This window comes from Podarcis vaucheri (genome assembly GCF_965113315.1).
Source record: "Podarcis vaucheri genome assembly, chromosome: 3".
Taxonomy (NCBI): Eukaryota; Metazoa; Chordata; class Lepidosauria; order Squamata; family Lacertidae; genus Podarcis; species Podarcis vaucheri.
In genome coordinates this window covers 58,499,732-58,516,868 of record NC_138761.1, presented here as the reverse complement: position 1 = coordinate 58,516,868, position 17,137 = coordinate 58,499,732, and the positions used below count along the sequence as shown (strand labels likewise).

The window sequence follows — 17,137 nt, the reverse complement described above, 5'->3', positions numbered from 1 at the left end:
GAAACAAGATTCCTAATTGAAATATTAATTTGTACTCCTTTTGTAACAAGGCTCTTCGTACATCAACAGATCTAAAGGGTAGCTTTTTAAAAGTCCACAGAATGAAAAAAATCAGGTCATTTTCAGTGTGAGCCTCTTGCTGGAAATGCTGGACTAATGGGGCGTCTAGACAAGCATTGCGTATTTTGGACCTGTGCTCAGAAATGCTGGTCCTGGTTGCACGAGTAGTGCTACCTACATGTATGATCCCTAGAGGCATCTTTTCTATCTGTTCAAAAAGAACTCACTTTTTTCTGTTATTGTCCCTGTCTCCATTGCCGTATTTATTTTTTCTTTTCAGTGAGGCAATTTTCTCTTTTATGGCCCATCTTCAATTGAGAGCATTTTAGTGGGCACTATTATTTTGGTTTGGTTTGGTTTGGTTTTGCTTGAGAGCAGGTGATTTAACTTTAAATGTGAATGGTTTTGAGGTTGTTATATCAGTTCTACAGTTGCCTTGTTGCAGAACACAGAACGCTGTTGGCTTGAATGGAAAGTAAAATGGAACAAACCCAATGAGCAAAGGATATGATTGGAGGAAGGGGGTAGCACAAATGGCATGCTGTTGTTTTTGTAGATGAATAATCAGGGGTGATGGGAATTGTAGTCCCACAACATCTGGAGTGTGACTTCTTCCCCAACTCTAGCCAAGCTTTTAAAGCAAAGCATTTGTTTTACACTGGGCAAATAGTTGCCTCTGTGCCATTCATCCAATAGCTTTAATCACAGAAGATGAAGATTTAAATATTTTAAGAGTAGCAAAATTACCATCTATAACATTTATTTATTTTTATTTTGGACTTTTTATTTTCTGTGATGAGCTTTGGTAACATTTTTATTGTAGTAGTTAAAATTTGTATCTACTTACAGGAAACAAATAATGTATTGGTTGTGAGTTTTGAGTAATTCTGAATCGATTCAGTTCATTTTCTGGCTTTTCTTTTGTTTTTTATTGTATTTTGAATTCCAGCGCTGTGTTTTTGTATAGGAGTCATATATGAACCTTCTAGCTTCATTAGTCAGCTAAGTCCTAACATAGCTTTTAGGCTTTGGTTAACACTTAGCTTCAAAAGTGAATCATTCAAATGGTAGCCTAGTAGATCTCCCCCCCCCCCCTTTAGGAATTTGTGTCTTGTCTGCTGCTCATGTTATATTCCTTTTTTTTGTACCGGGTACTCATGATAAAATTTGATAAGCAGAAAAAAATGGAGGCATTCAAGGTTTTTTCCACCCAAAGAGAAAAGTGCACTTACTCCCTTTTTGTTCAAGAGAATTAATAATGATCTCTCCTTGTTTCTTCTCCTTCTATGGGATAAGAGCTAGTAAGAAAAAAACCTATAAATCTCTTATGAGCAGTGATGCATCTACAGATTTAAAAAAACCTTTGTCTCTGTAGGTCAGAACATTTCTAGCTGCTGATGTAAGAAAGACAGAATGCATAAAATTAATCTTTTTAAAATTCTCAGTTCTAGTGCCCAAAGCTGTCTTGAGGAAATTTCTATCAAGTGGATAAGTATTTGCAACTTGTTGTTTGGAAGAATATACTGAATATACTGGGAGATAAATGAGCCAAAGACATTTATACTGTAAGGAATAGTTGGTTTTCTTGTCAGAGATGAGTAATTAGATGCTGGTTCCCAAAATACAGGCTGATACATGTACATAGAGTTTCACACCAAGTTTCAAGGATGCTGTGGCAGTCAGGAGCCAGCCTTGATGGGCCTTGCCATGCCCACCCCACCCAGGTGCTGACACTAGGCTTGTTGCCACTGCCGCCATCATCTGCCTCTTTCTGCCTATGGCTCCATTGACTCTAGCTGCACCACTGATTAGATGAATAAATTGGCATTGGAGAGAATTGGCCCCAGAGTTCAGAACCTCATAATAGCATCAGGTTCTGCATATGCAGGCTTTCTAACTCAGTTCAAAAGAGAAGATTGCCCATATGTCCATCCTTTTGTGTGCAGAACAGCTTTGTCCATTTAAATGTTAAATCATGGTTTAATGCTCTATTGATGTGATTCCATGAGCCTGAGCAAAGTGTCAGGCTCACACGTTCCCTTCTCTCTCCCCCAGTCTACTACTTGGCCAGCTTTTCATCAAGCAATGATTAGTTTTAAAAGACACCTTCATAATCCATGGTTTGAAGTTGGTTTGTTTAGAAACTAACCAGTGTTTGTTGTAAACCAGGATCTCTGGTTCATACATAATGTTAAGATGAGATCCTTTGAAAGTGAAAGTAAAACACAACAGAAGTTATCCTGACCGTGCAAGAAGAGGGGACGGGGAGCTAGGGAACCTTCAAACCTGACATTTTGCTCTGGCTCATGGAGCTCATTCATACAAGAAATAGCTTAGCATTTCTTGTAAACTAGGCCAGTAGCAATGACAAATCTGTAAAGGTTGTATTTTACTTGCTTGGAGTTCTAAGATAGCCCACACATGTTTAAATACATAAACAAGAAGTCAGACATGCACATCTGCACTTTGTTTTTAAACAATCACATGATTCTTCATAGTAAAGACACATGCAATTAGTAACTGACATAATGCAGGATACAGTCAATTTACAAGGCAAATAACTATGTGAAAATTATTTCCCTTCATTCATATGCTTGCCTATTCTGTTTTCATAGACCAAACTAGTATCATATTAATTGTGAGCCATGTGGCAGAATTCAATAAGCTTCTGATTGAGTTGTCCCTATTAGTTTGCTAGTTAGATTTGTCGGATGGTAAAGTTTTGCCACAAGTTTTGCTGTTTCTGATGATAGGCTTCTTCAGGCATGTTGTCTTTAAAATAAAGGATCAGGTGGCAAGTGTGGATTTGCAGAATCTCTTTACCTGGAAACAATTATTTGAAGAGTTGGAAAGTTGACAACGTGCATAAATTGCAATTAAATAATCCAACCTTCTTAGGTATTTCTTTCTTTTTAAATTCATTCAATTACATGTCACTCAATACATAGAGATATTCACAATGTAGAACAGTTCTTTCCAACCTTAGAAGACATTTTTTTTTCAGAAGAGATATAGGTGGAAGCAGCACCACAAACTTCAAGCCTCATTGTCAGATTTAAACTGAAGCCTTTAAGTCAAGATTTATTGGCTTGGGATTGATTAAATTATTAGAGTGTTTTGTACAGAGTGAAGTCAATGCTTAAACAGAGACGTCCACCCACACCTTGCCTTTTATGTGGTAATTACAGTTTCCCAAGTAGCAGACCGTTTGTTTGAAACTTCCATCAAGCAGTGGCTCTTTTTATCCTTTTCTTTTTCATCTCATTGGTACGTTGCTAGTAGTATGCCAAACATTTCTTCTGCAGTTTTCCATGGCTATTCTCCATCAATTAATGTGAAAACAAATTACATTCAAGAACGATGAAAGGCAAAGGAATCTTTTGGTGAAATTTTGGTGGAGTGTTTCTTTGTTTTGTTTTGTTTTGTTTGCATTTCTCTTCATTTGTTAGATTTTCAAGTAAAAATAAATAAATAAAAAGGAAAGAAAAGGGGGAAGGAAAAAATAAAAGACAATAAAATAAAGAAAATAATGATGATGATGATGTATAAACAATACTACTACTATTAAAAAATATTTCCCATTAATTCACAGTGTAGCTTAGTGCATAGCATGGCTTACGCTAGAGCAGAAAATTGGATTGATTGGCATTTGCATAATTCCCAGCCTGGCTATTGAATAGTGCTTCAAAGAAGAGGGAATTATATTAACTGAATTTTTATGTTCTCTCTAGGAATTCGGAAGGACCGCAGAGGAGGCCGTATATTGAAGCACAAACGCCAAAAAGAGGAACAAGACAACAAGAATTCGGGGATTGTTGCTGAGAGAAGGAGCCCAAATCTCTGGCCAAGTCCTCTGATGATCAAGCATAACAAAAAGAACAGTCCAGCCCTGTCCCTGACTGCAGATCAGATGGTCAGTGCCTTGCTAGAGGCTGAACCACCTGTTGTCTATTCAGAATATGACCCTGGCAGGCCTTTCAATGAAGCTTCTATGATGACACTGTTGACCAACCTGGCTGACAGAGAACTGGTGCATATGATCAACTGGGCCAAAAGAGTTCCAGGTAAGAATATTAGTAAAGGATGTTTGAACAGCTGTTCATACCTCAAGACAAACTGTTGACTAGATTCTGCTTATGCAAATGTGTCTGAAAGTTTGGAGAAACATTACTTCTTTTCTCCGTTCACCCACACAATTATCTCACTATATTCAGTGGCATTAACTTGTTCTTTTCCAGAATTGCTATAGCTGGTATAAGCAGAAAGGTTTGACAAAGAAATAGTTGCCAGTTTCTGTTTGATGATCTCATGGATGACATAATGTGTAATCATGGCAGTTCATAGTAGCATGAAATGTTTGTTCCCACATCTTCAGGCTAAATTTGGGCTATTCTATCTTAACTAAAAGCGATTTAAGGTCTATAAAAAGGTACCATATTGTAAAGCCCGAAGTATTGATCTATACAACTGATGTGCAGCAGAATTTGCAAAACTAAGGATTGGCTGGAACTGAAGAACACTTGGTTTATCACTGTAGGCCAACACTGTCCTTGTATAATCAAAGAACACCTGAGCTTTCAGCCACTAGCCAAGAACTAGATATGATCTATCCCTGTGCACAATTTCATTTTTTAAATTTTTTCCAGCCTTGTACTCTCAAGATGTTTTCGACCAGTTTCCATCACCTGTGCTTACTAGAAATAATGGGAGTTGGAATTTATACAAGTCCCTTATGGCTTATAGAACAATAAAACAATGATAAAACCACAATTAACATGATATCAAACAATTAAGAACACATCTGCATAAAATGTAAAAACAGACTATTCTGTTCAAACACTGTCAGTAGATGCATGCTTCTGAAGAAAGTCTGGATCGTTAACAAAAATACGAAAAGTACGTAGAGATTTAGCTGAAATAGTAATTCTATCTATCATGAGGTTTTGTGGGTCACCAAGGGCCAAACTAGATGTGATTTTGATGTTGCATGGTGAATTCATTTATTTAAAATCTAAATAGCTGACATGCTGCCCCCCCTCCCCCAAAGCCAGACTGGGACCGAGGTGTGGGAAAGGGAGCTTTAACCCTTTCCCCCACTTTGGTCCTGATTGGAATATCCACCCCAATTTACCTGCTTTGCAAATTGGGAAGGAAGCTCTTGCAAGGCACCAAGGAGAACATGCCTTTGATTGTGCATGGCTGGTGCAGGAAGGGACCCAATTTGAATCTGCAGTGCAGCAGGTTCTCCCGTTCCACATTGACTAGGTAAGCTTTTTCCTTAATCTGCTCTGTAACTCCAAACTGCGTGAAGCAAAAAACATCATGTCAAGTTTAGACCTGTGTGCATGTTCGCACAAAAGAAAGTTTTGTTGAACTCCTAAATAATGATTGCAAGCATAGAGACTGGCTTGTGAGTAAACAGGGATGAAATTGTACAGTTAGTGATAATTATATTTTTACTGTCCTGAATCAATCATAACCTATAAAATGGAATGCTACTGTAGGCCACATCCATTATCCTGGTGATACTATAACCATTAACTGTGCAAAATGTCATCCCTCACTTAATATGTAAGGTAGGCAGGCATGTTTAATGTGATGGTTAGTTAGCTGGCAATTGTGGTTAGACACTGAGGTAACAGAACTAGTAGCTAATAGTACAGTTACTGGGAAGGGCAGGGTTGTTATTTTTTTCCTTTTTTAATAAGAAGGTTGAAGTGGTTGGCATTGCTTTTAGTAGGCTTGGTTAATGATTTACACTCAATACAGTAGCTGCATTATTTAATGATCCTAAAATGGTACATTGGGCATGCAGGCTTTGAAGTTTCAAGATGATTCATGGTGCTATGGTTATTTTGTGGTTTCCTGAAGCTTAAAAGATAAATACTTGGCACTGCATTTTTGTTTTAATGCCACTGAAGTTGCTGGCTTTCTTAAGGCATTGTTTTCTCATTTGACCTTAAAAGACTGTTCGTGAAATTAGGAACATTCTGTGAAGGACCAACAATAGCCACGTTTCTTCTTCTTCTTCTTCTTCTTCTTCTTCTTCTTCTTCTTCTTCTTCTTCTTCTCCTCCTCCTCCTCCTCCTCCTCCTCCTCCTCCTCCTCCTCCTCTCTCTTTCTCTCTCTCTCTCTCTCTCTCTCTCTCTCTCCCTCCCTCCCTCCCTCCCCCCTCTCTCTTACACCAAAATTCTTTGTTAATTTTGTGAAATTTATTTTCACAAATAGAAAATAAGAGATAATCCACACCATTCAAGTGTAATTATCTTCCATATACTGTTGAAAGTATTACTGTTTGAAATTTAATCAGTCTCCCAAGTTCTGACCCAAGTGTGTAATTGCTTCCGCGCATGCCCAGACGCCAGAAATTGCACCTGTGCAGAAGTGATTTTTGGCGTCTGGACATGCACAGACGTGATTTCCAGTATCTGCGCGTACGCAGACACAATTTCCGGCACCGCTCCATGAGTCCCTGTGTTGCGCTGCACTGGTTTAGCGCAGTGCGCGGGGGACTCGCCAAGCGGGCAGCTCGGTTCAGGGGTGGCTTGTGGGCCAGTAAAATAGTCTTCATGGGCCGCATCCAGCCCATGGTCCGCATGGTCCCTCATTTGCCCTCAGACAGTGTAGCCAGTAGTCAGGGATGATGGTGGTGGTATTATTAATTATTATTATTATTATTATTATTATTATTATTATTATTATTATTATTATTTATTTACATGCTGCCCACCTGACTGGGTTGCCCAGCTACTCTTGGCAGCTTCCAACAAATTAAAACATCAAACACAGTAAAACGTCTAACACTAAAAATTTACCTATACAGGACAGGGCTGCCTTCAGATTTCTTCTAAAAGTCAGATAGCTGTTGATTTTCCTTTGTAGGTAGTTGTAATCAAACAACATCTGGAGGGCCACAGTTTATAGTCACTGCTGCCTTGTGTCTTTAGTTTTTCTGCTGTTCTGAGATTCATTTATTGTAGGAGCCGCCAACCTTTTTGGGCCCATAGGCACATTTACAAGCAGGAGAAATTGCTATGAGCACCACACATTCTACAACTAAGCACATACCATATCCTGTTATGTTGGCCGCAACAGAATGCTCATGCATTCATATTTGGGACTTCTAATTCTGGGGTGCCAGACATTGAATTTAGCATTTTAAAAATATAAACCATGTTAAAATATAAGCCAAGATGGCTTCCAGATGAGGTAATTGCCTGGAGAGATGAACCATTAAAAGAGCACAAAGAAATGGGTGATGCCCCATTAAGAAGGCTATTTACAGCGAAACTGTGGGCAGACAGCAAATGGAGAAAACCCCTCCATGGGGTTAGAAATAAGAAGAAAAGGCAAGAGTTTTCAGGTTGTATATATGTGTAAATAAACCATATATAGTGGTACCTCGAGTTAAGTACTTAATTCGTTCTGGAGGTCTGTTATTAACCTGAAACTGTTCTTAACCTGAAGCACCACTTTAGCTAATGGGGTCTCCCGCTGCCACCACATGATTTCTGTTCTCATCCTGAAGCAAAGTTCTTAACCCGAGGTACTATTTCTGGGTTAGTGGAACCTGTAACCTGAAGCATCTGTAACCTGAGGTACCACTGTATCATAAAGACACTACAGACTTCACTGCACCTCCTGGTCCAAAAGGACACACAGACCTTCTCCAGTCTTCAGAGACTGGCTGGAGGTGAGGAGGCAGAAAAGCGTCCTCCTTTTCTTCCAGCAGTGGCAGTTTTAATCTGAAATCTCAGGCTCAGTACTGCGCCCAGAGCTCAGAAGCTGCTCACATTAATGAAATTCCCTGTCACAAAACTCACCTGGAACAATGGGAGTTTCGGACACTGGTAACCATATATTGTTTAAACACTGAATTGTATCTGTATTTACCAATGAGACTGGTGAGAAATAAAGCCATTTGAAGGGTGTAGAAGAAAGAGAGAACAGGAAACATCAGCCACTGTAGGCAGAGTCCATTTATAATATAAAGTAAGACAAGGTGGAATTGCTGATGCATTTAATGAGACCATAGTGAAAGGAACATTTGGGCACAGTGAGAGGCTATGTACCTGAGAAGTATTTATGTTTGTACAAATACACTGAATTTATTTCTGGCCAAAATAAGCAGTGAAAGTGTAAGCAGAATTACTGCTTTCTGTCAACATTCTCCAATTGTACAGGCTGGGGCTGTGAAATACTGAGTTAATATCTAACTTGCAGAAGCTGTTTCAGCACACATGAAGATAAATTCACTGTCTTTTCAGTCAAAGTTGCATACTCACTCTAGCTTTCCCACTGTCTAGGACAGGGGTCTGCAACCTTTAAGACAAATAGAGCCACTTGGATCCGTTTCCGAAGGGGGGGAAAAAACTGGGAGCCGCAAAACTCGTTGTCAGAGCTGCTTCAAGATCCTAGCTCACAGAGGATCACGCTAGCCAGCGGTCACTTTGTAAAAGTCTTTATTGAGTTACAGTTTCCATTCTCAAGCTGCTGCGTGCAGCTCTACGTCTTAAGGGTTAGACCGGCGAAGCTCCGTCTCCGCCCCCTGTACACCAGCTAAGTACCCTAGCCTTACTCCACCTTTTCCGCCTGACCGTTCTTCTCTGGGTCCCTCTGCCCCCCGTGGTCTCTTCCTTTCGGGACGCTTCTGACGCTGACCCCCCGGACCCTTCTGTCTCCTTGCGTCGGGCTTTAGGACCTGGCTCCCTTTCCGGGCTGCTTACTGCGCCACCTTCCTGTGTATTTGAACTTGGCGCACGCGCCCAACCTTCCACTTTCCGCCTGACCGTTTCCTCGCTCCCCGATGGAGGTGTGGCCACTCCTGACTCATGCCCTCCCTCCTGCTGTGAGCTGCCAGAGCTCAGTACCTGGCGCCCTTCCTCTCCACTGCGTTCTGCTGGTGATGCTGGCCCCGATTTCCAACTGCTGCTCTCTGAGCCCCCTCTGGACCCTTCTTCCTGGGGTGCCCCCCTAAGCTCCCCCCTTGCCCTGGCCACTGGCGCTCCTTCCTGTGAATCTTCTGATTCACTGGAAAGACTCGGAGATCTCGGGTCGTCGTCATCACTCATCTTTTCTTCTGCCTCCTCCCCCTCGCTCTCTGTTTCCTCCCTTGCCCTCGCCTCTGCTCCTGAACCCCTGACACTCGTCATTATAAAAATAACTTTTTGTCACTTTATTATTATTTCTTCGTTTGACCCCTCAGAATTACTCCTCCTCATAGAAATAAACGTTAAATTAACAAGTTACAGTGGTGCCCCGCAAGACGAATGCCTCGCAAGACGGAAAACTCGCTAGACGAAAGAGTTTTCCGTTTTGGAGGTGCTTCGCAAAACGAATTTCCTATGGGCTTGCTTCGCAAGACGACAATGTCTTGCGAGTTCCTGGTGGTTTTTTCCCCTCCCCCCTTTTCTAAGCCGCTAAGCTGCTTATCAGCTGATCCGATCAGCAGATAAGCCGCTAAAAGCCGCTAATAGCGCTAATCCGTCAATGGGCTTGCTTCGCAAGAGGAAAAAAACCGCTAGACAAAGAGAATCACAGAACGGATTCTTTTCGTCTTGCGAGGCACCACTGTACCTTTTTGTGTGTGTGTGTTCTTCACTCCCCTTCAAAACAGTGACCAGCGTACATGCCCCCTTTCAATGCAGTGACCAGCGTACATGCCCCTTACAATGTGGCGGGCAGGTGGGCGGGAAGGTGACGTTGGGACGGTGCGTGACTAACGCACGCACCGCCCCCATGCGACGTCACAGCCAGTACAGCTCCCGCCACAGTGGGGAGTGTCGGGGCGCACAATGCGCCTCCTCCCCTTGCTAGTATCCGCCCCGGAGCCGCAGCAAAGGTGTAAAAGAGCCACATGCGGCTCCGGAGCCGCGGGTTGCAGACCCCTGGTCTAGGAAGCTGTAGTCTACGTTTACATCTACTTGGGTTTTCAAAGATTTGTTTTGAGGCATTTCACTCCACCATGGTGCTATTTAAAATAATTCAAAATAGGTAACAGTACTACTACTAGGACCAACATCTCTGAGTATAAATATGTGCAGTGTTTTGTGTTATACAGAATTCCTCTACCCAATAAATCCCCTATCAACTGAATGCTTGCACAACTACAAGTGATCCTAATAAGAGATAGCAAATTATCTATGTTTTACCCAGGCAACATACTCCAAGACCAGCTCCTTCAGGGTCAAATGGTTTAACAAAGGTGTGACCTAGAACGGCTAAGGATACTTCTTACTGATGGGAGTCATGCCTACCCTGGTTAGCATACCCTTGTATGAAACGGATGATGAATGCATGAAGCAAACTCCTCCTGTCCTTGTGGGATCTCCCTGTCTTGTCCGGGGGGGGGGGGAGAGAATCTATCGTATTTTGCGCCCCATAGGACACTCCGGCCCATAGGACGCACCTAGGGGTTTTTTTTGGGGGGGGGAATAAAGGAAAAAAATTATTTCCCCCCCCCCAGGTGCGGGGCTGGAAGAACCAGGTCGGGGAACAGCGGGAAGGCGCGCTCTGCCTCCCCGCTGTCCCCCGAGCTTGTGGGGCTGGCTATGGGGAGAAGTGCGCTGATCCCGGGACTGCAGGCAGCTCTGCGCAACCCTCGGAGCCGGTCTCCCGAGGGTTGCGCAGAGCTTCCTGAAGCCTGGAGAGCGAGAGGGGTCTGTGCGCACTGACCCCTCTCGCTCTCCAGGCTTCAGCGAAAGCCTGCATTCACCCCATAGGACGCACACACATTTCCCCGTCATTTTTGGAGGGGGGAAAGTGCGTCCTATAGGGCGAAAAATACGGTAAATCATTCAGGAATCCTCCACAAGTAGAGTAGGGCTCCCCCACTTCAGACCTTTCCTCTCAAATTCATGGAGAGGGACTGGAAAAGGGACAGCGGATGAGGGTGGGGAGCAGTTAGGCAGCTCCTTTACCCTCACAGATTGTTTCACCCTATATGAAAGCCTGAAGTGTGTGAGTGCGTTTGTAACTTTGGATGCTCCTGAGGAGTATAATGGCACTCACCAATTTAGAATGGGAAATAGAATACCTCTTCTAAAGTGGTTGTGAATTTATTGGAAATACATTATTAATAATTTGGAAGATCATTTATGAATTTGATTTGAAGATAAAATATAATAGCATTCCTAGTTATCTGTTACCACAACTCTCCACTGTTATTTGTACAACTGCGCACTGGGTGGACAATATTTACTGCCATATGAAAGTGGGAGGGAAGGTGCAGGGTATCATGAGGTTACCTAGGCAGATGTAACAGTGAGGAGAAGGAGGAAATAGAGTGCCATTTCAGTGGAAAACAAGCTTTTAAGATTTGAACCTTATCCTGCAATATGCCAATGTTTAGTTCTTCAGTTCCTGTATATTTTTCATGCAAAACATCGTATCTCATTAAAGAGATACAGATCATCTTACAATAGGACAGAAGGCAATGTAATGAACTTTAATGAGAGACGTTAATGTTTTGCTTCTCTTAAATAAGATAATGCATTTGTTTGGGTGGCAAAATATGCAAATTATTTGTAGAGCTTTCTGGAGGAATAAGGATTTTCTCTCTCTCTGAATGTTTCACTAAAAAGCTAATTATCTGGAAGTCTTTCTTTAAAAACAACAGAAGCTATGAAATATCCTCAAACACAGCAGGATGGAAAGACACTATGTAGATTTAAGTGTTTGTTTCCTTGAAAGTAAGTCATGCTGTGTCCAGTTGGATATGCTTCCAGTTAATTTCACATAGAATTGCATCTTTCATTTTAGCTTTCTGTTGGCTCAATTTTATAAGACACGCACAACAGCTCATTAGACTGGGCAGTAGACTCATAAAGACTGACTGTTGGGAAGAGATGCTCTGCTGCTATTTTCCTTTTTCTCCAACACTCCTGTCGGAGGCATTTAATGAGGCATTGGCTTAAGTAAGAATGAGGAAGGCCTTTTCCCATTCCTCTCAAGCACCTGGTTGTTTAATGTCCAATAGACATCTCTGAACTATAGGAATCAAAGGCTATGGATCCTCAGGACATAGACTTACAGAGTGTAGCCTTAATGTATGTACACATGGACATTAATGAGCATTATGTACCACTGCACCAGGTCTCCTTTGCTATTCTGCATATTAGTTGCAATCACATTAAAACAGCTTCCTACCATATCTCAGCCATATAATTGATTTTCCTATTTGAAGACACCATAAAAGATGCATTGAGGTTAGCACATTTCCAAACCTGGGTCTGTTAGAGCTCAGCCTAACACTCAGTTTGACAGGCTACCATCAGTTACTGTGGTATATGACCTTCAGGGAACTGCACCACAACACTAGCCAGCAGTAAGGGGTCCTTCCCATAGAAACATGACACCTTTGAAGGACAGGCCATTGCTCACTGAATGGACACCTGCAGCATTTCTACTTACCAATTCCAGGCCTTGTATTCAAAATGCCTGCCTCCTGCCTGTAGTCCGCTTCCTTCTCTAGCTTGAACCTGCTCTAGCTTGCTGTAGCCCCAAGTTACTCCACTCCCATCCCAACTTCCTGCAGTCTCCCTGCGGCATGGAACTTGCTCCTGGAATGGATTTTTAACCCCTGATTGCTTGCTTACTAATTATCTTTCTCAGATCTCTACATTACCCTGGTACCAAGGGTATCTTTTACTGGAAGCTCTATTGCTTCACTGAGGAGTCACTGTCAACCAATTTCCTTGCATTGCCAACCTGTTCCCTTCTTTACTTTGTGTGACAGTGCTGCACCACAGTTGATAAAGATGGTGCTTTAGGTATGGTGCAGGCCCATTCTACTGCACCAGAGCACCATTGCAGGATGGCACTGTACACTACAGAGTTTTGTTGCAGCAATACTTAATTTCCATACAAAAGACTTACTGACTGGCACAGAGAACTATGCTGCTCTTGGTTTAGATGTAGATTTACAAAATTGTTTTTTGGTTGTTTTTTTAAAGAAATAAGTGATCTTATTTTATTTTATTTTAGAACATTCTATTACTCTTTTTCTCAGAAATCTTCCTTTTGCCCCTACATTCCACAGAGTAAACCACTTGTTTGTTTTGCTTCTTTCTGGATTTGTCCATAAATGAACTTGAAAGCCTCATGCCATCTCCTTTCCATTTGGAGTTTGTACTCTGCATGCAGCTGAACTCAGGTTAAGTACAGAAATTAGAAGAAGGGTTTTTTCTCTCTTAAACTCCTGACACTTATCCCAGCCAGATTGCCCTGAAAGGCTCAACACCTACAATAGTTAAGGCCAAACTAGATGCATATCTTTAATATTTTAATTCACTTATTATCAATTGCTTTTCCAGGTAAATTACTTGTTGAGAAAAGTAGAAAACAAATTAGGCTGCAATTCTACCCCCTTTACTGGAAAATTAGCCCCATTGCATTCAATAAGACTTACTTCCAAGTAGATATGGCTAGAATTCCGTATTATGTTTTGTGGGTTGCATCCAACTAAGTTATACTCAGAGTAGATCCATTAATGTGATGTCTATTCACTTCAATGGGTCTACTCTGAGTATGACTAATGTTGAATATAACCCTTTGTGGACATTGGGGGGGGGGCAGATGATCATCTCCCCCCATCCCCACCCTTAAACTTTGACAAGTAGGAGGGACAACCCACCTGCAAAGTCCCTTTCGGCCAAGGCCCACTTTTACCTGCACGACATCTGATGTCATATATGACTTCAAGTGTGGGGCAGGTGGGCATGGCTTGCCAGAAACACCCTCATAGGCCAAATTGGGAGGCCTGATAGACTGGACTAGGCCCTCAGGCTATAGGTTCTCCACCCCCGGTGTGCATTGCGTAGAATATGTTGACAGTGCCTATCATTTCAGTATGTATGTTCTTATGTTATATATGTGTAATAGTTTTATTAACTTTGCATTTGAGGCAAAAATATTAGTTAATAGTACGGTCGTACCTTGGTTTTTGAGCAGCTTAGTTTCCGAATGTTTTGGCTCCCAAGCGCCACAAACCCAGAAGTGACTGTTCTCGTTTGCAAACTATTTTCGGAAGCAGAACATCTGGGGCTTCCATGGCTTCTGATTGACTGCAGGAGCTGCGCTTTGGTTTTCAAAAGTTTTGGAAGTTGAACAGACTTCCAGAACGGATTTTGTTTGACTTCCAAGGTACAACTGTGACAAATGTGAAGGGATAGATCAGGCATAGGCCAACTCGGCCCTCCAGATGTTTTGGGACTACAACTCCCATGATCCCTAGCTAACAGGACCAGTGGTCAGGGAAGATGGGAATTGTAGTCCCAAAACATATGGAGGGCCGAGTTGGCCTACAGTTGGTAGATGATAGATAGATAGACATATAGATAGATATCAATATATTATCCAACTAGAGGAACTGTTTCATGCACATAATTCAATGATCATTTAGCCTGCCATAATTTCTTTGAGAAATTTGGCTGCTTGAGATTTGGCAGGCACATGTACTTTCAGTGTATCTCATTATTTAACAAAGAAGCAGTTCTCAGTTGAAAGAGCTCAAACTTGTTAGGTGAGTGATGTGTTTTCTGGGAATATGCTGCTCATTAACTGGTTATGATTCTCCAGAAAGCCAAGTGAATACAAATGGTCAGCTGCATTCCAACTTCAAAATCTCCCCATAATATATTCCTTTGAGCTCTCAGATTGTGACACTCCCACACAGCAGTTAAAAGTATTCATGCTATTGCAGTTGTTAAGGGAAATTGTTATAATTTATTTTGCTGCCCCTTTTCTCCTTTCCTTGCACATAGCCCTGGAGGGGACAGATGGGAGAAGCAGGACTTTGTTTAGCTTTATGATAAATTTATGATAAATTTGCTTTCCCAAGCAAAACCAGGCACATCATCCAAATAATGGGTGGGAGATTTGATATTTTAATAAAGATTGCAATGAGATTCTCTTGAAAAAATAGTTTTCTGCAGACAAAATATTATTTAAATCTTACCCTTTCATACTAATGCTTTAGAGGCTTAAATTCACCTAAGTGGATTCTGCTTTCAGTGCTGCAGGCAAGACAGCGAAATTAGTTCTAGAATGTAGAAATGGAAGGAAGTACATCTATGTCTGTGAGTACACTCACCTGCCCATTTCCCCATGAACAAGCTGTTGGAAATCTTCAAACCTGAGCTATATGGAGACATCAAAATGGGTGCAGGTGCCTCTGCCAAAGACCAATTCTGCTTTCTAATGACTTAAAAGAATTACCAATATCTGAAGAAGTGTGCATGCACATGAAAGCTCATACCAATAACAAACTTAGTTGGTCTCTAAGGTGCTACTGGAAGGATTTTTTTTATTATTTAGTTCTGAAGATATAGTTCATTTATTTGGTACAGCACAGTATGTTCTCAGCAGCTTCTATTTGTAGATGAAGCACTGTCAGATTCAAGTTCATTTTAGATTTAGCAGATTCTGTTCTCCATAGCCTTTTATTGAAGGAATCCGTTTCTGTGTTTGTTTAATATGTTGGCATGCCTGATATGATTGCTGATCATCTCAAAGATAAGAACATTCCCTATTTTAAAAAGAGAGAATATGCTGTCTTCAGTTTGTTTTACCCATTACTTTAGGCTGGGTTTGAATTTCACATTAGTTAAAAAGAAACTATGGTTTTATGTGAACAAGTACTGTAGTGTGCTCATGTACACTGCTCATCAATCTCTACTTTAATCCTCCCCTGCTCCTACTGTTGTCTCAACAGGGAGGACATAAACCTGAGGCTGACTTTATATCATATGTGAACCAGTGCTTGTTTTGCTTTAAGTAAAACCCGAGCAGAAGCTGAGCTTTGTTTCTGGCTTACTTCTTATAGTTTGTTTGAAGAAACAAATCACAATTTGTTTCTAGTGTGGCAATATCTGTTCATTCTTGTTAAACCTTTGTTCATTTTACACTATGGGTTAACATGTTGGATGAACCAGTGCTTACTCAAACCATTGTCACTGGCTTAAACTAGGAATCAAAATTTTAAATTCCTACTTTGAGCAAATGTTACTGATTTTCTACTTTCCTTTAATTAATGCACATGTATTTTAAAGTGAAGTATGGCCTCCTGTTAGTTTGAAAGTAGGATTCCTCCATATCTCAGAGCCTTAACCATAGAGGAATACAGGAATGAGAGCATAAACTGTCAGGAGCCCTATTCGGACATGGAGCATCACATTCGTGTGTGTGTGTGTGTGTATGTATCTATTAGTATGTCCATTTAGTTAGTAGCGAGGACTGGGATTGGCTACCTCTAGTATAAATACAGCAACCAGATACTTGGTCCTTGCCTGGGAAACAATGTGCTTCCATACATGCAGGCCAAAGTAGCTAGGATAGCAGCCGATCTTGTGTGCAGCATTAACTCCAACACCAAATCTCAGTAAAGCAGTAAGAGGGAGAGTACCACATGAGTATGAGGAAATGAATTAAATCCCCCTCCTACCATGTTTCCCCTTCAAAACCACTTCTTAAATCTGTTTTGCTCTTAGTATTATTGCAAACATGGAACCCCACTATCTGGTTTATGAAGTAGTAGTTTAAAAACAGCAGGACTAAAAGAAGCCCTCACTGGATCCTACCACCTTGGGATATTTTCAGCCAAGTTCCATTATTCCATTTTTGGGTCAAGTGTATAATACGCATCCCTGATAACACGTGCAACAGTACACAGAAATGCAAACATGTTACCAAAACAGATGAAGTTTTCAAGATGTTGGGGCAGAAGTCAGTTTGTCACGGGGGTATTGCTTTGTACACCAAGTATGGAGGGAGGGGAGCAATCAAACATGCACCTGGGTTAAAAATAAAGGTTTGCATTTATTGCAAAATAAAGTAATAATACTAATACTAATAATTTATTACTTATATCCCGCCCATCTGGCTGAGTTTTCCCAGCCTGGTGCCCAGCAGTGCTCTAGTGCCTGTGAAGCTACCTGTGGCACCCCTGAGCAAGTGCCCCAAGACTCTGAACTATCTGTCTGTCTGTCTGTTAGTATCTAGCCCTCCAAGAAAGGTATGGAGCCAAAGAACTTACCTCAGGACAGGTGGTGGTAGAAGCCAGGGGTGGCAAAAGCAGCTG

The 17,137-nt window shown here is 41.5% G+C and overlaps 1 protein-coding gene and 1 long non-coding RNA gene across 10 annotated transcripts in view; one reads left to right on the top strand and one right to left on the bottom strand.

The window, feature by feature from the left end:
* LOC309528125 overlaps positions 1-17,137 on the bottom strand; it is a 108,003-nt gene that overhangs the window by 34,887 nt on the left and 55,979 nt on the right. The gene's annotated exons all lie outside the window — the stretch shown is intronic.
* ESR1 (estrogen receptor 1) overlaps positions 1-17,137 on the top strand; it is a 197,848-nt gene that overhangs the window by 141,668 nt on the left and 39,043 nt on the right. For all 8 annotated transcript variants that reach the window (XM_082215236.1, XM_082215239.1, XM_082215237.1 and 5 more), the window contains one exon: positions 3,792-4,124. In XM_082215236.1, the coding sequence (XP_082071362.1) occupies positions 3,792-4,124 (333 nt within the window). The remainder of the gene's footprint in view (positions 1-3,791; positions 4,125-17,137) is intronic.